The sequence below is a fragment of the Entelurus aequoreus genome, linkage group LG03, assembly GCF_033978785.1.
Source record: "Entelurus aequoreus isolate RoL-2023_Sb linkage group LG03, RoL_Eaeq_v1.1, whole genome shotgun sequence".
NCBI classification, from domain to species: Eukaryota; Metazoa; Chordata; class Actinopteri; order Syngnathiformes; family Syngnathidae; genus Entelurus; species Entelurus aequoreus.
Window position 1 is genome coordinate 10,028,437 of NC_084733.1, and position 20,525 is coordinate 10,048,961.

General features: G+C 42.8%; 1 protein-coding gene across 2 annotated transcripts in view; it reads left to right on the forward strand.

The window, feature by feature from the left end:
- The window catches only part of LOC133646108 (peroxidasin-like), a 108,825-nt gene that overhangs the window by 63,615 nt on the left and 24,685 nt on the right, over nt 1-20,525 (forward strand). For both annotated transcript variants that reach the window (XM_062041128.1, XM_062041129.1), the window contains 4 exons: nt 6,553-6,825; nt 6,922-7,197; nt 17,889-18,001; nt 18,982-19,138. In XM_062041128.1, coding sequence (XP_061897112.1) covers nt 6,553-6,825; nt 6,922-7,197; nt 17,889-18,001; nt 18,982-19,138 — 819 coding nt within the window. The remainder of the gene's footprint in view (nt 1-6,552; nt 6,826-6,921; nt 7,198-17,888; nt 18,002-18,981; nt 19,139-20,525) is intronic.

Genomic DNA, 20,525 nt, shown 5'->3' on the forward strand with positions numbered 1-20,525 from the left:
AAGTCGATTACGACGACGAACTGCAGTGAGGTCGAGACCCGGATGTGGAGGACGAGCATGCAGATGAGCTTCCCTGAGACGGTTTCTCACAGATTGTGCAGAAATTATTTGGTTATGCAAACCAATTGTTGCAGCAGTTGGTCTCAGACGGTCATGGAGGTGCACCTGCTGGATGTGGAGGTCCCGGGCTGGTGTGGTTAGATGTGGTCTGCGAATGTGGACATTCCTGCAGTCAGCATGTCAACTGCCGGGTCCCTCAAAACTTGCAACATCTGTGGCATTGTGCTGTGTGATAAAACTGCTCATTTCAGTGTGACCTTTTATTGTGGGCATCCTAAGGCACAACTGTGCAATAATCATGCTGTTTAATTAGCATCTTGATATGCTACTCCTGTGAGATGGGATGGATTATTTTGGCAAAGAAGAAGTCAAGTGAAGTGAATTACATTTATATAGCGCTTTTTCTCAAGTGACTCAAAGCGCTTTACATTGTGAAACCCAATATCTAAGTTACATTTAAACCAGTGTGGGTGGCACTGGGAGCAGGTGGGTAAAGTGTCTTGCCCAAGGACACAATGGCAGTGACTATGATGGCGGAAGCGGGGATCGAACCTGCAACCCTCAAGTTGCTGGCACGGCCGCTCTACCAACCGAGCTATACCGTTCCAAGAAATGCTCACTAACACAGATTTGCAAACAATATTTGAGAGGAATCGGTATTTTGTGTATATAGTAAACGTTTTAGATCTTTGAGTTCCACTCATGAAAAATGGGAGCAAAAACCAAAGTGTTGCGTTTATATTTTTGTTCAGTGTAAGAAGAGTTTGCGGCTGACGAGTGTTCCAATAAAGACCAAGTTGTCAGTTGCAGTGCTGTCAATGTATTCAACAAAAAGACAAAAGTTACATTATTCCTTCAACTGTCTCAAGCAATCCTGCATAAAATATTCCAAACAATGTACCTTGTTCCATATACACGATCAACAAATTGTCTAACATGAAACACACGTTCCCACTCGATACACACTATATACACTTATTTTAGCCAAACAAACCACATTTACTTCACCTGGTTTGCCAGCAGCAATCAAATGGAAAATGCTTAAAGGGATTTTTTAAATCAACACAACAAAAATGTTCAGCCAAGTACATCTTAATAAATTAAATACCAAATATCTGCTTTTACATATGATGATTGTAATGATAATAACATTGGATTAATTCAGAAATAAAAATGCATTTGCACAACCAATAAGGCACCTACACCACCTACCAAAACACTAAGTAGTGCAAATAAAATTTGCTACATATTGAAAACATACCAGTAAGTGATATAGTATTAAAGCATAATATGCACTCAATTTAAAGTGCAGGATCAAAACAGCGTAAAATAGAACTGGATAAACTATATGAGATTATTTTGTAAGCCCAAGTGTCAAGCTGTTAAGGTCTAAATTTGGCAACCGGGGGCCAATCGTAACTAACAAAGTACAAGTACACCCCAAGAACTTGACTATAATAAAAAAGTTTTTACCGTATATATTTTTTTTCATTCATTTTTTAAAATAAAATCCATGTATAAATTAATTACACAATTGTACCAATCAATCCAATCCAATCCACTTTATTTATATAGCACATTTAAACAACAAGATTGTTTCCAAAGTGCTGCACAGCCATGTTAAAAACAATATTAAAAACAAGATTATGCTCCACCAATGACTGAATAAAAACAAAAATAAATAAATATAAAACCAATATAAAAATAATTATTATTAAAAACGATTTTATAGGGTAAAACCAATTAAAACAGTAAATAGAAATCAAAATTTATTTTAAAAAAAAACAAACAAAAAAAACACAGGACTGAAGATCACACAACTCACGTAGTGTTAAAAGCCAAATAATAAAAGTGGTTCTTAAGACGAGACACTCCACAGTGGGAGCAGTTTGAACATGGAGGGGCAGAGTGTTCCAGAGTTTAGGGCCAACCACAGAGAAGGCCCTGTCTCCCCTGGTTTTAAGTCTCTACCACATTACTTTTGTGTGGGAAAAATTAACTCAGAAAAGTTATGTTCTGCAATTGCAACACACATGGTGACGTAATCGCTTGTGACGAGCAAGAACCATGGTAGCACACCTTCGAAGTTCAGCAGGTCAAATAACTTGCATATCCCACTGACCCACAAATTGAGTGGAGCATGGGAAAAATAAAAGTGTGTCTCGCCTGCCGCTTTCTTTTTAGAGGTTTTGACTGATGTCCACACACACTCATTTATCAGTCATTCTACTTTTTTTTCGCTACTATTTTTTCGCCATGGTTGTCTCATAATGACCTAAAGTTCGTCTCCAGGGTAGACGACCCCTTGTTAAGAGCAGAAGTTGTGTGTTTCCTTTCCTGTGGTGATTGTAAACACCAGGCTCTTTGCTGTGTACATTTTTGCTTGGACACAAATGTAATCACTGGCCAAATATGGACATGGACTGCAATCTGTGTTACAGATTAGAAGTTGTGTTTGTAATCGACACAGTGGCACGAAAGATAAAACGTAATTAGATGATCTTCGTGCATATTTTCAGGATTTCCAGAGTTTGTTGAGTGGCTAATGTTGTATTGCTAAATGTTTTTGTGTGGTCAAAGTATGATAATAAAGTATTTTTCTTGTGCTAAAAGGAAGAAAAAAAAAGATTTAACATAGGGCTGCAGCTATTGATTATTTCAGTAATCGAGTTGTTCTATCTGTTAATTAGGTCGTTCAATTAATCGAGTAATTAGATAACACACACTTTAAAGCTTCAAAGCATATTTTAGATAAAATTGTTAAAATAAACATTTTCGGCTTGCAACTAATTTCCTTCTTTTGTTTTAATAAATGCACATTATCAACATTGAAATTGCTGTTTTAACATGTGTGCATTAATTTAAAAAAAGAAAAACTAACCGCTGTATGCTGCCACACAGATCACCGTACCGACACACCACCGCGCTCATGTGCACTATATTGCGGTTGCTGTGAGAAAAAATGTCCCCGTATTTAAGGTTTCGGGTACTCCATGCTGTCCAGATTTTATAAATTTGTATTGATTACACTCATTAAATGATTAATTAAAGCTTTTTTTAATCAAAATCATTGTTCCAGCTCTAATTTATCAGTAATTTTAAGGAATTTGGTTAATAAACTGATAATGTGTCTTAAAGCAATTGAGGCAAAATGAAATGCTCTACTTGTCTCCAACCGGCAGAAGCGCTGTTAATTCAGTCCAACCTAGTTTGTGGTCTGAGTCAGAACATGGCGACAGCTATGGGAAGATGAGATACATCCACATTATGGCAACTCCTTACTCTGGCATTCCAGAACATCTTACTCCTTAAACAATTTAGGGATGTGAATCCCTTACGATTCAAATTGATTCCAATTCTTGGGGTGACAATTCGATTAAGAATCGATTCTCAGTTCAACACGATTCTCACAATACAGTAAACCCTCGTATATGGCTGTTAACTGATTCCGTGCCTGATCGTGGTAAATTAATTCCTGCAAAGTTAGAATTATCAATTACAAATCAAGTATTTTGATATCTAAGACATAAAAAACGTTATACTCATTTAATCCAAAATAGTAAGGCTGAGCTATTTTTTTGCCTATATACTGAATAGTGCACTCTCATTGGTTTGGTCTCATCGAGTGGGCAATAATACTATAGTATTGATATTTTTAGTTTATTTGGCCATTTCCGCTTTTGAAAATGATTAATTTAAGCCCAAAATACAAATTTCCAATGGAGTGAAAACGCAAAATTCAATGTGCATTATTATCATTATTTGGAATAAAAATGGTAATAAAACCTTTTTGTTACAGGTTACAAAAGTTCCTATTTGCTTTTAATGAATGATGTGTACGTGCAGCGAGTAAGCTGGAGATGGCCTTAAAAAACATATTTTTAAAAATGTTTTCTTTGATTTTTGAAAATTATAATCCAATTTAGAATCAAACCAAATAGTAATCGTGATTTGGATGTGAATCTTTTTTTACAACAACCCTATTAAAGCCCCACTTAAGAGCTTTCAGTTTTGGTTGATTTTGGCGGCGCCAGTGGACCAAAGTGGTAGTGTTTTGCCAGAAGAAGACCACATTTCCCATGATAACTAGTGCATATAGTGTCATACTGAAATTATGTCCACTGTAATATTGGCACAAATATTACATATCTTAATGGCTATCCATCCATTTTCTACCGCTTATTCCCTTCGGGGTCGCGGGGGGCGCTGGAGCCTATCTCAGCTACAATCGGGCGGAAGGCGGGGTACACCCTGGACAAGTCGCCACCTCATCGCAGGGCCAACAGAGATAGACAGACAACATTCACACTCACATTCACACACTAGGGCCAATTTAGTGTTGCCAATCAATCTATCCCCAGGTGCATGTCTTTGGCTATGCTGATGTTAAATAACAGACACAATCAAGAAATGATCTTGGATTGCGCTACAAACATGATGCTACTACCAAGATACCAAACAATTTCCCTTGTGGATCAATAAAGAGATTGTGTCGGGCGGATGCAGGTCCAAAGCAACAAAAGACCGGCAGGAGATTTTTTCCGAAGGAAGTAGTAGTGAAACTATCACGCTGGTGGCTATTTATTGTTACTACACAAATTTCCGATCGCTAACATTAGCATAATCATTTTGATTTCAGCATCGAAAGTCACTTACTAGTTGAGCAGGAACAAAGCCAAGGCAGCAACGGTCTGAAATTCCTCATCTTTGACCTGACGCCAGCGAGTGAAATCTGTGGTATTGTTAATCCTGACTGTCCTTTTTTATTTGGGTAAGATCCGTTTTTCTTTTTCAGTCTCCTCAGACAAAACGTTTTGTTTCTTTTGATTGTTTTGGAGCTTCGGCCATAATAGCAGTGACTGCACGTAGGCATTCTTCTTCTTCTTGTTTTGTCGCGGCATGTAGGCGTTCGCATCGACTTCCGTCTTTTTAACGAATGAGGAAACGGGAAGTGACTTATACCTTAAAGCAAGCCAGCACATTTGTAGTTTTTTGTGTGGCAGGGTTCCTGCCACTCTCCTCAATGTCGCTAAGTGCCAGTAAAAGCGATACAGACCAGGCCATGACAGAGGTGTCATTCAACTAGTTGTAAAGTCCATGTATCATCCCAAAAGTTATGAAAATATTTTATGAAAGTTGAAAAGTTACTTAGTGCTGCTTTAACAATAATATTCTATTACATAAAAATTAATTGATAATTCGTCCACTCCATGTATGATCAGTGTCAGAGCTTGGTCCGCATTTCCAGCAGTAAGTCGGACCCGTTTCCAGTGAGGGTTGGACTCCGCCAAGGCTGCCCTTTGTCACCGATTCTGTTCATAACTTTTATGGACAGAATTTCTAGGATCCGGTTTGGTGGCTGCAGGATTAGGTCTCTGCTTTTTGCAGTGATGTGGTCCTGATGGCTTCAACTGGCCAAGATCTTCTGCTCTCACTGAATCGGTACGCAGCCGAGTGTAAAGCGACTGGGATGAGAATCAGCACCTCCAAGTCCGAGTCCATGGTTCTCGCCCAGAAAAGGGTGGAGTGCCATCTCCAAGTTGGGGAGGAGCTCTTGCCCCAAGTGGAGGAGTTCAAGTACCTAAGAGTCTTGCTCACGAGTGGGGGAAGAGTGGATCATGAGATCGACAGGCGGATCGGTGCGGCGTCTTCAGTTATGCGGACGCTGTATCGATCCGTTCTGGTGAAGAAGGAGCTGAGCCGGAAGGCAAAGCTCTCAATTTACCGGTCGATCTACGTTCCCATCCTCACCTATTGTCATGAGCTTTGGGTTATGACCGAAAGGACAAGATCACCGGTACAAGCGGCAGAAATGAGTTTCCTCCGTTGGGTGGCGGGTCTCTCTCTTAGAGATAGGGTGAGAAGCTCTATCATCCGGGGGGAAGTCAAAGTAAAGCCGCTGCTCCTCCACATCGAGAGGAGCCAGATGAGGTGGTTCGGGCATCTGGTCATGATGCCACCCGAACGCCTCTCTAGGGAGGTGTTTGGGGCATGTCCGACCGGCAGGAGGCCAAGGGGAAGACCCAGGACACGTTGGGAAGACTATGTCTCCCGGCTGGCCTGGGAACGCCTCGGGATCCCCCGGGAGGAGCTGGACGAAGTGGCTGGGGAGAGGGAAGTCTGGGCTTCTCTGTTTAGGCTGCTGCCCCCGCGACCCTACCTCGGATAAGCGGAAGAAAATGGATGGATGGATAATTGATCATTCACTTGCCAGACGTTTGTGCCCATTCACCCTTCTTGCAAAACCAACAAGCTTTGGGCAATTTGTTACAGTTCAAAGCAAATGTCCAAGTAAAAAGTAATAGTGTTACAACAGCATTGTATTGTACACAAGGGTTGCTGGCCGTAGGTCTTTCTGGACTGGCATTAAGTCACCTAATCTTGAGTTGATCTCAGCTAACATTTCAACTAGTGTACTGGATCAGCTGCGATTTACGACATGTTTTTGAACACTATTAACTGTTATCTACTCTTCTCCCCCTGCTTGTTCAGTACGGCCAAGTTTTGTGATCCAGCCACAGAACACGGAGGTGCTGGTGGGTGAAAGTGTGACTTTGGAGTGCAGCGCTACAGGCCAACCGCAACCCCGGATCTCCTGGACCAAAGGAGACCGGACGCCACTTCCAAACGATGCTCGCATCAATATCACCCCCTCTGGTGGGCTTTACCTTCAAAATGTAATTCAAACAGACGGGGGACAGTACACCTGTTTTGCCTCCAATAATGTTGACACCATCCATGCCACAGCTTATATTATCGTCCAAGGTAGGTCAGCAGTGTCTCGCCAAACATGTTTCGCATCATTTTGTCCTTTATGTCTTTTATAAGCAATAACATTGTTAATTTCTCATTGACCCCCAGCAATACCCCAGTTTACAGTCACACCACAGGATGAGTCAGTCCTTGAAGGACATACTGTGGACTTCCCATGCGAGGCAACAGGTTACCCCCAGCCGGTCATCGCCTGGACTCGTGGGGGTAGCCCGTTACCGCTGGACCGCCGACACTCTGTCCTATCAACTGGTACTCTGCGTATCACTCGGGTGGCGGCCCACGACGAGGGTCAGTACGAGTGTCAGGCGGTCAGCCCAGTAGGGACTGTGCGTGCCGCCGTGCAGCTCAGCATCCAACAGAGAGGTGAGTGACTGGATGAAGCTTTGAAAAAAATGTTAGTAGAAGGCTTTGCCTCTAGTAGCCATAGTACAACCCCTGAAACAAATGATGGAATCCACAAACTTGGAGGGTGTTCTTTCAGTTGTTTAATTTTGGATGACACATAACACACAAAAGTATAGTCATTTCAAATGGCAACTTTCTGGCTTCAAGGAACATTAAAATAAATCAAAAAACATATTTTTGGTAGTAACAGTTTCATTGTTAGATAAAGCAGAGTGAAACAAATATGGAATCACTCATTTCTGGAGGTAGAATGATGAAAAACATAAAAACACTACAACACACCACTAGTACTTTGTCGCACCACTTCTGGCTTTTATAAAAGCTTGCAGTCTCTGACGAATAGACTAAACAAGTAACAAACAGTACTCTTCTTCAATCTTGCTCCATCTTTCTCGGATTGCTGCTGTCAGATCAGCTTTGCAGGTTGGAGTCTTGCCATTGACTATTTTCTTTAATTTCCACCACAGATTTTCAATTGAATTGAGATCCGGACTATTTGCAGGCCATGACATTGACCTTATGTACCTTTCTTCAAGGAAACTTTTTTACAGTTTTTACTTCATGGCAAAATGCTTTATAGTCTTGAAAAATGGTGTCATCATCCCCAAACATCCTTTCGGTTGATGGAATTAGAAAAGTGTCCAAAGTGTCAATTATTGAAGATGTAACATGACAACCATCTCCCCATTGTCATTACCTGACATGCAAGCCCATATAATCAATGACAGTGGAAATGTCCATGTTTTCTTCAGGCAGTCCCACTGGAACGGCACCATACAAAATTCCAGAATTATCACCTTACCCAATGCAGATTCATACTTCATCGCTGAATATGACTTTCACCCAGTCATCCGTAGTCCACGGTTGCTATTTCTTAGCCCATTGTAAACTTGTTTTTTCTGTTTAGATGTTAATGACAGCTTTCATTAACTTTCCTGTATTTAAATCCCATTTTCTTAAGCCAGTTTCTCACAGTTTCCGCCTATATGTTCTTCATTCGTTTTGCTGTGTGTTTTCTGTTTTTGAGACATATTGCTCTATGTTTTCTGTTTTGATGCGTTACTGTTTTCCTTGGTCTACTATAGGCCTGAGCGATATCGATGTTATCGATATATTGAAGCTTTTTGTTGCAGACGATTGGAAATGTTTTATTTTTATTTTTATTTTTTTTCTCCTCTTACTCCGGCGTGCTTTTTGCCCTTCAGGAGCTACCATAGCTTCCGCCGTCCTCTTACTTCCTTAGTGGCATTAGCAAAACATAGTTTATGCTAATACTAACAGGAGCAAGACAATTGTTACAAAGAAAAGAAAAGTGTTGTCAGTACTTTGGTTTTGCGGCCACAGGCATGGAATAAATGACTGCACACGGCAAAGTTTATTTAAAAAAGACAGCAGCACACTAAGCGTATTACAGCATGTGAAACCGAAGCCTCAAGCTGACTGCGGGAAATGCAACAGAGTTAAAAAGCATCTCACTATGGTGGAATTGTTTACCCAAGGTATGTGTGATGATACCATGTATGATGAGAAAGAAGCACAATGCACAGAGCAATCACTAAAGCAGTCGCTCTGCACAAAGAAAATTGAGTTATCAATGTTTATGTGATTATTTATATGGATACAATGTATACTACTATATTTTTATTTGCAGAAGTATGTTATTCAATACAGAAATTTTAAGTTTGCACTATTGATCTCATTGTTGGGGACTTATTATTTATTTGCATGCAATGTGCAATGCTACATTTTTGTTAACATAAGTATTTAATCAATACAGAAGTATCACTTCCCAGAGGAAGCTCTTAATTTAGTTCTTTGAAAATGATTGTATAAAAGCTACAATTTATATCTGGTCTAAAAAGAACATTATACAAATTACAATTTGAATAAGATACAGTGTATGCAGTGTCATTTCAATCTACGAGTTTTTGATCAAATAAGCTTGTTTTGAATTATCTCTGTCATTTGTATTCAGTGTTTTTTTTTTTAAATAGGGGAACAATCTTAAATCTATTTTTTGTTGTTTGTACTTCGTCCAGATTTTAGATTCAGCAGACTGTGAACAAACAACATCTTTTGCAACATTGCGTGATGATTTACCTTTTTGAGGAAGTTTGATCATCCTGTTAGGGTGTGGTGATGTGGATCCCAAGGATGCAGAGACGAGTTTGGGTTTACAATTGTTCTTCCTCTTTATTTGGCGGAAGCACAAGGTAGCAAAAAACAATGGCGATGGTGGAAAACACAACACACCATGTAACAAACTACTGAGAGAAAAAAACACAAAACTAAAAGCGCTAGACAAGGCTAGGAAAAATATACTTCATGAGAGAAGTGATAAAACAAGGTACCAAAATAAAACGCTAGACAAGGCTAGGATTATACGGGCCAACCTGAGGTGAAAGGTTCGCGACTTAGTGAGTCCTCTTGCACGACCAACCGTTTGGTAGCAATGGCAAAGTTCCGGCGCTCACCGGCCGTCAGCAGCCAGTTAAAATAGGCTGCTGCTAATCAAGCTCAGGTGTGTGCTGCTGCCTTGCGTCAGCTGCACTCCATACTGTGGATGAGAGAGAGAGTGAACATGGTGCAGACAATAGAAATGAACAAGGAAATTTCAGATTACCACAGTACCCCCCCCTCAACGGACGCCTCCTGGCGGCCTACCTGGCTTGTCTGGGAATCGAACGTAAAATTCCTTGATCAAGTCTTTGTCAATAATAAGCGATCTAGAAATCCATGACCGCTCCTCCGGGCCGTACCCCTCCCAGTCCACCAGGTATTGGAATACCCTGCCCCTTCTTCTTACATCCAAGATGGTGTTTACTGTAAACGCTGGGTGACCTTCAACCAGCCTGGGTGGAGGAGGCGGTACCTCAGGAGGACTGAGCGGGCTGGATGAGACAGGCTTAATGCGGGACACGTGAAAAACAGGATGGCATTTAAGAGATCTTGGGAGACGGAGTTTGACTGCAACACGGTTGATTATCTTGACAATGGGGAATGGTCCAATGAACCTGGGAGCCAGTTTCCTAGAGTCGGTGGCCAATGGTAGGTCCCGAGACGATAACCAGACCTTCTGTCCCAACTGGTAGTGTGGGGCTGGTGTGCGATGTCGGTTGGCTAAGACCTGGTTCCTGGCCGATGTTCTTTTTAACGCAGCCCTGGTGTTGCGCCAAGCCTGGTGAGCCCGACGCAGGTGTGCCGTTACGGATGGTACGTCGGCATTGGGTTGGGTAGAAGGAAAAACTGGGGGTTGGAAACCATAGGCGACGTGAAATGGAGACAGACCGGTGGCGGAGCTAATGAGAGAGTTGTGAGCGTATTCTATCCATGGGAGATTTTCAGACCAGGTTGCGGGTTGCTGATGACAAGTGCACCGGATGGCCGCCTCCAGGTCTTGGTTGGTCCGCTCGGTCTGTCCATTGCTCTGAGGGTGGTAGCCGGAGGATAGGCTAGGGGAGGCCCCCAGAGACTTGCAGAATGCTCTCCAGACGGCCGAGGAGAACTGTGGCCCTCTGTCGGATACAACATCAGTGGGGATGCCGTGCAGCCGGAAAGCGTGGAGCACTAATAATTGGGCTGTTTCAAGAGCAGACGGCAGCTTGGGGAGGGCTACGAAATGGGCCATCTTCGAGAACCGGTCCACAATGGTCAAAATGGTGTCGCTTCCCTCAGAGGGGGGCAGTCCTGTGACAAAATCCACAGCTATGTGTGACCACGGGCGGGAGGGGATGGGTAATGGGTGTAGCAGTCCTGCTGGGGCCTGGTGGGATGCCTTGTTCCGGGAGCAGACCCGACATGCTGCCACAAACGCCTTCGTATCTGCCAGAATGGATGGCCACCAAAAACGCTGGGAGAGGATAAAACTGGTGCGACGAATGCCTGGATGGCAAGCGATCTTCGACCCATGTGCCCAATCCAGAACGCTGGAACGGAGCCGAGGAACCACAAACAGCCGACCTGGTGGGCAGCCCCGCGGAGATGTGTCCGACTTCAGGGCCTCCAAGACCTGCCGCTCGATGTCCCACTGGAGTCCCCCAATGAAGTGGGTATGGGGAACAATAGGTTCAGGTGAGGAATCTTCCAAGGACGAAGAGTAGACACGGGACAGGGCATCGGGCTTCCCATTCTGAGAACCAGGTCGGAAAGTGATGATAAAGTTAAAACGGGTCAGAAATAGTGCCCACCTGGCCTGGCGAGGGTTCAGTCTCTGTGCGGTCCTTAAGTAGGACAGGTTCTTGTGGTCCGTGTAGACGATGAATGGTAGCTCCGCCCCTTCCAGCCAGTGTCTCCACTCCTGAAGGGCCAAGATGACCGCCAGAAGCTCCCTGTTGCCAATGTCATAATTCTTCTCGGCAGGGGATAGGCGACGAGAGAAGAAAGCACAGGGGTGCAACTTCTGGTCGCTGGTAGATTGCTGGGAGAGTACGGCCCCTACACCTGAATCAGAAGCGTCCACTTCAACAAAAAATTGGAGAGAACGGTCAGGGTAACAAAGCACAGGAGCCGAAGTAAACAATCTTTTTAGCCTTAGGAACGCGGAATTAGCATCGGGTGTCCATTCAAACAGAACCTTAGTAGAAGTTAGCCTCGTAAGTGGCTCAGCGACGCGACTAAAATTGCGAATAAATCGCCGATAAAAATTAGAGAAGCCCAAGAATCTCTGGAGGTGCTTCTTGGACACCGGAGTGGGCCAGTCTACTACTGCTTTGACCTTAGCAGGGTCCGGTCTGAGTCTACCCTCCTCAATGATAAATCCTAAGAAGGGTATGGAAGATGAGTGAAACTCGCATTTTTCTGCCTTGACGAACAGTTTATTTTCGAGCAAACGTTGAAGGACTAACCGAACCTGCTGCACATGTTCGTCAAATGTCGAAGAATAAATTAAAATGTCGTCCAGGTAAACGAAGAGAAACCGCCCTGTCATGTCCCGAAAAATATCATTAATGAAGCCCTGAAAAACGCCAGGTGCATTTGTAAGTCCAAACGGCATGACAAGATACTCAAAATGTCCGAGAGGAGTGTTGAATGCGGTCTTCCATTCATCCCCCTCTCGGATGCGAACTAGATGGTACGCGTTACGTAGATCGAGTTTAGTAAAAAACCTTGCGGACTGTAAGGGAGTAAATGCAGAATCAAGGAGAGGAAGAGGATACTTATTCTTGACAGTAATCAGATTAAGAGCACGGTAGTCTATACAAGGCCGTAGGGACTTGTCCTTCTTTTCGACAAAAAAAAATCCGGCGGCTACTGGTGCGGTCGAGGGGCGAATGAGGCCCGCAGCTATTGAAGTGTTTATGTATTCCTCTAGTGCTTTGAGTTCGGTGTTCGACACCTTGTACAAACGGGTCGATGGTAAAGCCGCTCCGGCTAGCAAATCGATACCGCAATCGTAGGGTCGGTGGGGGGGAAGTGAGAGTGAGTGCTCTATCTTTGCTAAACACCGCTCTTAAGTCATGGTAGTTTGTGGGCACGTTTGTCAAGTCTATGTTCTCTACAACGGTGGTAGGTGGCGGTGTGTGAGATCCCGCTGCGGAACGGAGACAATGTAGGTGGCAGGTAACACTCCAATTAATAATGGCCGAACGAGGCCAGTCTATGCTCGGGTTATGCTTCTGTAACCAGGTTAACCCAAGAATGATGGGCGCGGACCGTGATGGCACAATCAAAAAAATTATTTTCTCACAATGATTTCCAGACAAGCGCAGGTTGAGTGGGAGTGTCTGGTGGGTTATGCTGGCTAATAGGCGCCCATCTAGAGAATACACCCTCTTGGGTACATACAGTTTTACAACAGGAATCTTATGGAGTCTCATGAACTCAAAATCCAAAAAGTTATCATCTGCTCCCGAGTCAATGAGAGCGCAAATGTCTATTTGTTGGTTAGGCCAAGAAAGAGTACCTTTTAGCTGCATTCTGCCTGCGGCCAACGAAGGAGAACGGCGACCTCTGGTGGACGTGTCCTCTGGCGAGTGAGGGCGCGCTCGTGGCCGTGCGGCGGGGCGCGGCAGTTCCTTGCAGCGGGAGATGAGGTGATCAGCGCCTCCACAGTATAGGCAGAGTTGGAGGCGAAAACGGCGTTCCCTCTCGGCGGTGGTGAGTCGACGGCCTCCCAGTTGCATTGGCTCGTCTATCTGCCATGAAGGAGAGGTGTCTTCGGGGACGAGTTGCTCCGTCTTGCAGATGGCGGGTCGATCCCTCCTCTCCTCTAGTAGGCGGAAGTCGATTTGCACCGCCAGCTCAATTAGATCATCCAGGTTCGTCGGGAGTGACAGCGGGATCATCATATGACGAATTTCGTCCGCGAGACCCAGGAAGAAGGCGTCCAACAACGCCGAGGGACCCCAGTCACAGTCGGCCGCCATGGTGCGGAACTCGATCGCGTAATCCGCGACCCGTCGTGAACCCTGTTGCAGCCGGAAAAGGGATCTCGCTGCCTCTCTACCTGGGAGTCGTCGTTGGAATATTTGCTTCAAGGACTTGGAAAAGTTCGCGTATGTGGAGCTGGAGGTGGTCTGACGGTTCCATTCGGCAGTCGCCCAGGTGCCAGCGCGGCCAGACAGGTGAGAGATCACAAACGCTACTTTAGCCCGCTCAGAGGTGAAAGCGGACGCGTTTAGCTCAAAATGGAGTTCACACTGCGTCAGGAATTGTCTTACGTCTTCCTTTTCCCCGGAAAAACGTTCGGGTCGGGAAAGCCGTATATTACTAGTACTAGCGGGTTGTGTAGGCTGGGTGGATGCCTGGTCAGGCACGGTGGTCGAGGTGGGTACGACGGTGGCTAACAGCATGTTGATTCGCTCCAACATGGCGTCTTGGCGCTCCGACATCCCCTGTAGACCTCGGCTCAGGTGGTCAAGCTGGTCCCCCTGCTGGTTGATCCTTTGAGCCTGGCCTTGCAATGCTCTCTTCCAGGAGTCTGTCTCTGCGGGTTCCATCGTTTGGCCGGAACTTTCTGTTAGGGTGTGGTGATGTGGATCCCAAGGATGCAGAGACGAGTTTGGGTTTACAATTGTTCTTCCTCTTTATTTGGCGGAAGCACAAGGTAGCAAAAAACAATGGCGATGGTGGAAAACACAACACACCATGTAACAAACTACTGAGAGAAAAAAACACAAAACTAAAAGCGCTAGACAAGGCTAGGAAAAATATACTTCATGAGAGAAGTGATAAAACAAGGTACCAAAATAAAACGCTAGACAAGGCTAGGATTATACGGGCCAACCTGAGGTGAAAGGTTCGCGACTTAGTGAGTCCTCTTGCACGACCAACCGTTTGGTAGCAATGGCAAAGTTCCGGCGCTCACCGGCCGTCAGCAGCCAGTTAAAATAGGCTGCTGCTAATCAAGCTCAGGTGTGTGCTGCTGCCTTGCGTCAGCTGCACTCCATACTGTGGATGAGAGAGAGAGTGAACATGGTGCAGACAATAGAAATGAACAAGGAAATTTCAGATTACCACACATCCTCTCCTTTGTTTCAATTGACATATCTCGTGTCGGAGCCATGATTTATGTCAATCTTTCTGTTGCAACAGCTCAACAAAGTGTAAACGCTCCTTTTTAACTGCAGACTAATGAATACATTTAATCTGATGCAGGTGCTAGCTCTGGAAATGAACATTTACAGGATGGTTCCACATTATTTTTAAAAAATTGAGTGATTCCATAAATATATTTCCATAATTATATTTTTTCTAATGGCTATTTTTCAAACCACTTCGAGGGTTTGTATTTGATCGTGGCGGTGTGCCACAGCAAAATATCAACGGCTAATCCTCAAAGATGAGGGTTTTTATGTGACAACTAAAGTACTATCATTTATTGTAGCGTTCAAAGAAGACACACAAGGTGAGACGCTCTTTTTAGCTTTTAATGTCAATCTTATGACTACGTTGGGCCAAATTCCAACAAGTATTTCCTCCATGCACACACGTCTGTCTTCATGTTTCAGTCGCTGACACACAACACTTCTTTATTCTCCGCCAACTCTGTGTGTTCAAGACCATGGGAAAAATGAACATCATAACACACTAACATACACATTAACACAATCGGGTAGTTACAATATGAATAGATTTATATAGTGTATTATTTGTGCACTATTAAGTAGTGATACACCAAAAATTTACTTTGATTACCGAAACAGCACTGCCTAAACCAGATGTTGTGATGACGCACGAGTTGTCTGGAGCAGAGGCAGCATGTTCGTGCTGTGGACATATTTTTATGTATCCGAAATATACCCGCAGACAGCGATCTTCAAAATTTAAGATGGCAATGGCGGCTTTTAAAGAAAGGAAGGTTCCCAGCACCGCTAAGCAAGTGTGACGGGTCTCTGCAGCTCCCTTTTCGTCGCAGACATGGAGCGACAGAAGTAAAGAGTCTCTTTTAGTAAAGAAAGAGTGACTAAAAGGGTTGGAGAAATCTCTCGAAAAAAAATCTTAACAAAGTACAATTGAAAAAATAGAGCAAAACAATATTATGTAAGTAAAAATATATGTTAATGCTATAATTAATAACAAATTTGTTTTAAGTATATTTACTATTAATTGTTTTGCCTTTTTAAGGAAAAAATATGCATCATATAGAATATGATGACGTTATATTGACCAGGCCCCCACCACGCTCCTCCATAGCCACGCCCCTACCGCAACAGGTATTACGGCAATCTAGGAGAAACACTGACGTTGACCGCTTCACTATTCAATTATCAAAAAAGACATTCCCTCCATTAACAGTTAATTAACTTATGTGTGCACATGCTGAAATAAGTATCATTATAGGTGCGTCACTCTGGTTTTATTTATTCTGTGTTGTGTGTTGAAGGTTTCTTGAATACTGATAGTTGTTTGTGCGTGTGTGCGTGCACACGCTTGTGTTTGTGTGTGTGCTGAAATTACAGGCGTCATATTAAACAGAAAGCATGGTAGTCTATAATAATGAGATGACTCTCACATTTTTCCATGTAGCAATGGCTGTTAACATGGTTCAAAGTATATGTTGTGTAATGGCTCCACTGTAAAAATTTTACACAAGGCCACAATCATGGTGACAGTGTGTGATGACTGGGGTATGCTTAGTACCAACATGTGCAGTGCATTACAATTCAAGGCTTTCCAAGTGAATGCTAGAATAAACTTGATGTGTCTGTTTACATATAGTACAGTATTTGCAAAGTAACGTTCAGTAACATAGAGGGAAGTGGACACTTATAGTTTAGCATGCGTTCTGTGGGGGTTAGAACTGTTGTGAACTGTGGGTTTTAGCAAAGTCCAGTTTAGATTTATAAACAGCTGTTATTTAAGATCTGAATCGTTATGTGAAAGAATAGCAGAATTTTCCAAGGGCCAGGTGGTTCTCAGCTGCAGCATGAGAACTCTGGAGGGATTTAAAAGCGGTGAGTGGGGGGAAATAGTCAGTCTTTCACTAAACAGCTTTTAGAGTGTCATCTCAGCTCTCAGACAGTACAAAACCGTGAGTCATTGTGTTCCACTGCTATGTACTATGGTTGACCATGTGTGCGCGCATGTGTAACGTGTGTTAAGTCAATGAGTAACGAGCATATGTTATATTCATCTCTCAGTACACAGATGAAAAATAGCTGTTTTGCTCAAACCTTCAGTAGTTTGAAAATGAATATTAAAATACTTTTGTACATACAGGTAGCCCCTACAATTGTTTCAATGTCAACCAAGGAAAAAGTGTTACAAGTTGCTTGTATTTGTGTGTTATTTGTGGCAAAATGTCAAATTTTTGAGGAATAAAGTGGTACATTTGGTGCAAATTTGGGCACTTAATTATGGAATTTAGAACAAAATGTTCTATATACAGTAGGTTTGTACCGAAGAACATTTTTGGCTTCCAATTTCCAGTCCTGATACAATACTTTACAAATCTTTTAAATCAATTAACTAAAGTAATCACAATAACACATTAATAAAGACAGACAGACAAAACACTGGGTGTTGTATGCTACATTTGTAGCCACAGATGCCCTAAAGTGGACTGATGTAAAGGTGGCTGCCAATGTATGCCAAAGGCCTCTCTGACTACCAAGACTGATGCACAGAGTGAACACTTTTGCAGCCTGTTTAATAGCGAGAGACACAAACATGGCAATACTACATACTGAGATGGGCAAAATGATCAAGTTAATTTTCTGTGCAAACACACATATACAGATTTTCACCACAATGTATTGTTTCTATTGACGTACAAGGCCATTCATTTCTGAAATTATCTGTAAATCCAGTTTTTTTTATTCTGTAAATAATCCCATAAAACTATTTGTGGATGCCCTTTTCAGGGAAAAGGACCACACAAAAATTGTGGTACTGTACCAATTCTCAGGAAATCTAAAGCGTGGACCTCCACCAAGGCCACACTGGGCTATGCTACACATCTTCATCAGTATGTTAGGTGTTGTGTCATCCTGTTAACACTTATACATATTTAAACTCAGACCGTTAGTGTTGAATGTTTTTCTGCCCTCTATGAAAGTGCAGAAAATGTAATTGTTTTGTGAGCATAAGCAGGACTTTATACTTTCTCTTGTCTGCAATGATTGATTGCAAAATGCACTATACCTGTACTGTACTGGCCTATAATCATTAACACATGCGCATGTGTGTGTATGTTTTAACTCATTCAGTAACGCCTGTTTTCACAAATGCTCCAAGGGACGTGACGGTGGAGTCTGGCCAGGACGTCCAGATTCCCTGCAGCGCTCAGGGCCAGCCACAACCTGTCCTCACCTGGAACAAGGTGAGATGCTAAAAGTCCCGTTTTATGAACATGCTGCCATTAAGGGGTCATGAGGTTGTGCAAGCGGGGACAGGGCCTGAGGCATGGTTATTTTTGGTCTGTAATTATTTATAGTAGTAGCCATCGTCAAACACCTTTGTTGGTGTTATAGACGTTTGCTTGTCTTTTTTTTTTTTTTTACTTTACATCTAAACATTTTAATAATTGGGAACAAGATGGCAAAAGTAGCTGTCAAAAGAGACACAGTCAAAACAAATGCTTTGATGATTCTGAAAATTGATCTAGAACAATATGGCTGAAGTAGGTGAAGTCAAATTCCATCAGAACGTGATACCTACCATACCTGAGGAGGAGGATGTGATCCTTTAAGGAAATTCCTGCAGATGTTCTACTAGTCAGTGGTTGCAAGTGTAATATTTGACAATGTACAAACGTAGTATGCTGAGGGGGACACTTTCAAGGACTCCTTCATGCGGGACGGGTTAGTAAGTAAGGCTGGTTCTGTGATTGGCAAGGAGCTGTACTCCCGGCTGACGGAAGCAGAAAGAAGAATTATGAACAAACTGCTGGCCATGGTAGTCATCAGTGTGCAGAGAAGTCTGTTCAGTGACAGGCTGCTCCTACCCAGGAGCAAAACCAACAGACTGAGAAAGTGTTTTGTTCCCTGTGCCATCAAACTGTGTAATACATTTCCAGGAGGGTTTGTATTATACATACATTTTTTATCATACTTTATTATTCTATGTAATCTCTTACCTTATTTCTCTGTATGTTGCATATGATCCCATGATCAACATGATATACCAATCATTGTTTTTAATTTGGAACAGGTTTTTTAAATGTTGTGTTTATACCAGCTCCTGTCCCAAAAATAATGTATTCTTTTATTCTGAGAAGTTTATGAAATTATCAAAGGGGTCGTATCCATGCATAGCTCCCTACCACACAAGGTGATGACCTCCACTCTCTCGTCCTCCCAGGATGGTGTGCAGGTGACAGAGAGTGGTAAATTCCACATCAGCCCTGAGGGTTTTTTAGAAGTGAAGGATGTGGGCACCGCTGATGGGGGCCGCTACGAGTGCCTGGCCCGCAATCCCATTGGCTATCAGGTTGCTAGCATGGTGCTAACAGTCACAGGTAATACTTTTTTATATCATGTCATAAAGTAGACACAAGGGTTGTACATTTAAATATGTTTATTTAACTGTAATTATAACTGAAGTTATTTTTGTCAGATGTACTTATTACTTGCATGGTAATATCGTGTCCACAGAGTAAGATGTCCTAGTCAGACAATTTTTTAGTCACACACTGAATCAATTATGTTAGATTGCTGTCAGCTCTTCCCTTTCTGCAAGGACGTCTCGACCATCTGCTGATGCACATACACATTTTCAATGTACTCCGCCGTTGTTCGACTACCGTATTTCCTTGAATAGCCGCAGGGGCGTTAATTAATTTAAAACCTCTTCTCACTCCTGCGGTTACCAAAACCATGCGGAATGAGCAAGCATGCTCTAATTATTTTAAAACCTCTTCTCACTCCGGCGCATACCTTATCATTAAAAACACATTTAATAAAAAAAACGTTATTATGATCTTACCTTTACTTGTAGATGGGTCCATGTGCAGCTGCTTCTGATCAAAGGCAGTCTTTCTCATCTTTCTTCAATTTTAAAAGTCTCTGGAGATATTCCTTTAATTATTACCTCCTGCTTCGATTGAAAGTCCAGTTTAGAAAACGGTTTTATTTTAGATATGTAATCCTCCATGTTAAAAGTGCAAGCAAACAATTGCTGCATGCTTGCTGCTTGTTGTCTTCTTCTGCAGTACCTGTCTCCTGCAGTACTGGTAGTCGCAAGAAGGATCACTAGCGCCCTCTACCACCTGGAGGCGGGAGTCATTTAATGACTCATATTTGACCCGGCGGAAGTGCCAAGCATGCGCTAATTATTTTGCGAAACGAGTTTGACCCGGCTGTAATTCTAGGCAGGCGAATACTATATTCCCGGCGCCAATTCAAGGAAATACGGTATGTTAAGCTGCCAGATTTAAGAACACACTTTTCTTGCAATAATTTAAAAATATTTTAACTTTTAAATAATAAATATATAATTAAAGTATATGAGACATTACAGATTCAAATGACTAGTAGTTACACATACAAAGTTACTTTCTGTCTGTGACTGAAGAAATGGTGGCTTGTCTGGTGCGAGTTTTAATGTATACAGTGCATCCAGAAAGTATTGACAGCGCTTCACGTTTTCCACATTTGTGTGTGTGCCAAAATACACCTGAAATACTCTCAGACAATGAGAAACAAAATTCTCTGGCCTGATGGAACAAATATTGAACTCCTTGGCGTGAATGCCCAACATCATGTTTGAAGGAAACCAGGCACCTCTCATCACCAGGCCAATACCATCCCTACAGAGAAGCATGGTAGTGGCAAATTTAATAAATTTGCAGTTTAAAAAAATGTAATTTCCCATTGTCCATCCATCCATCCATTTTCTCATTATGC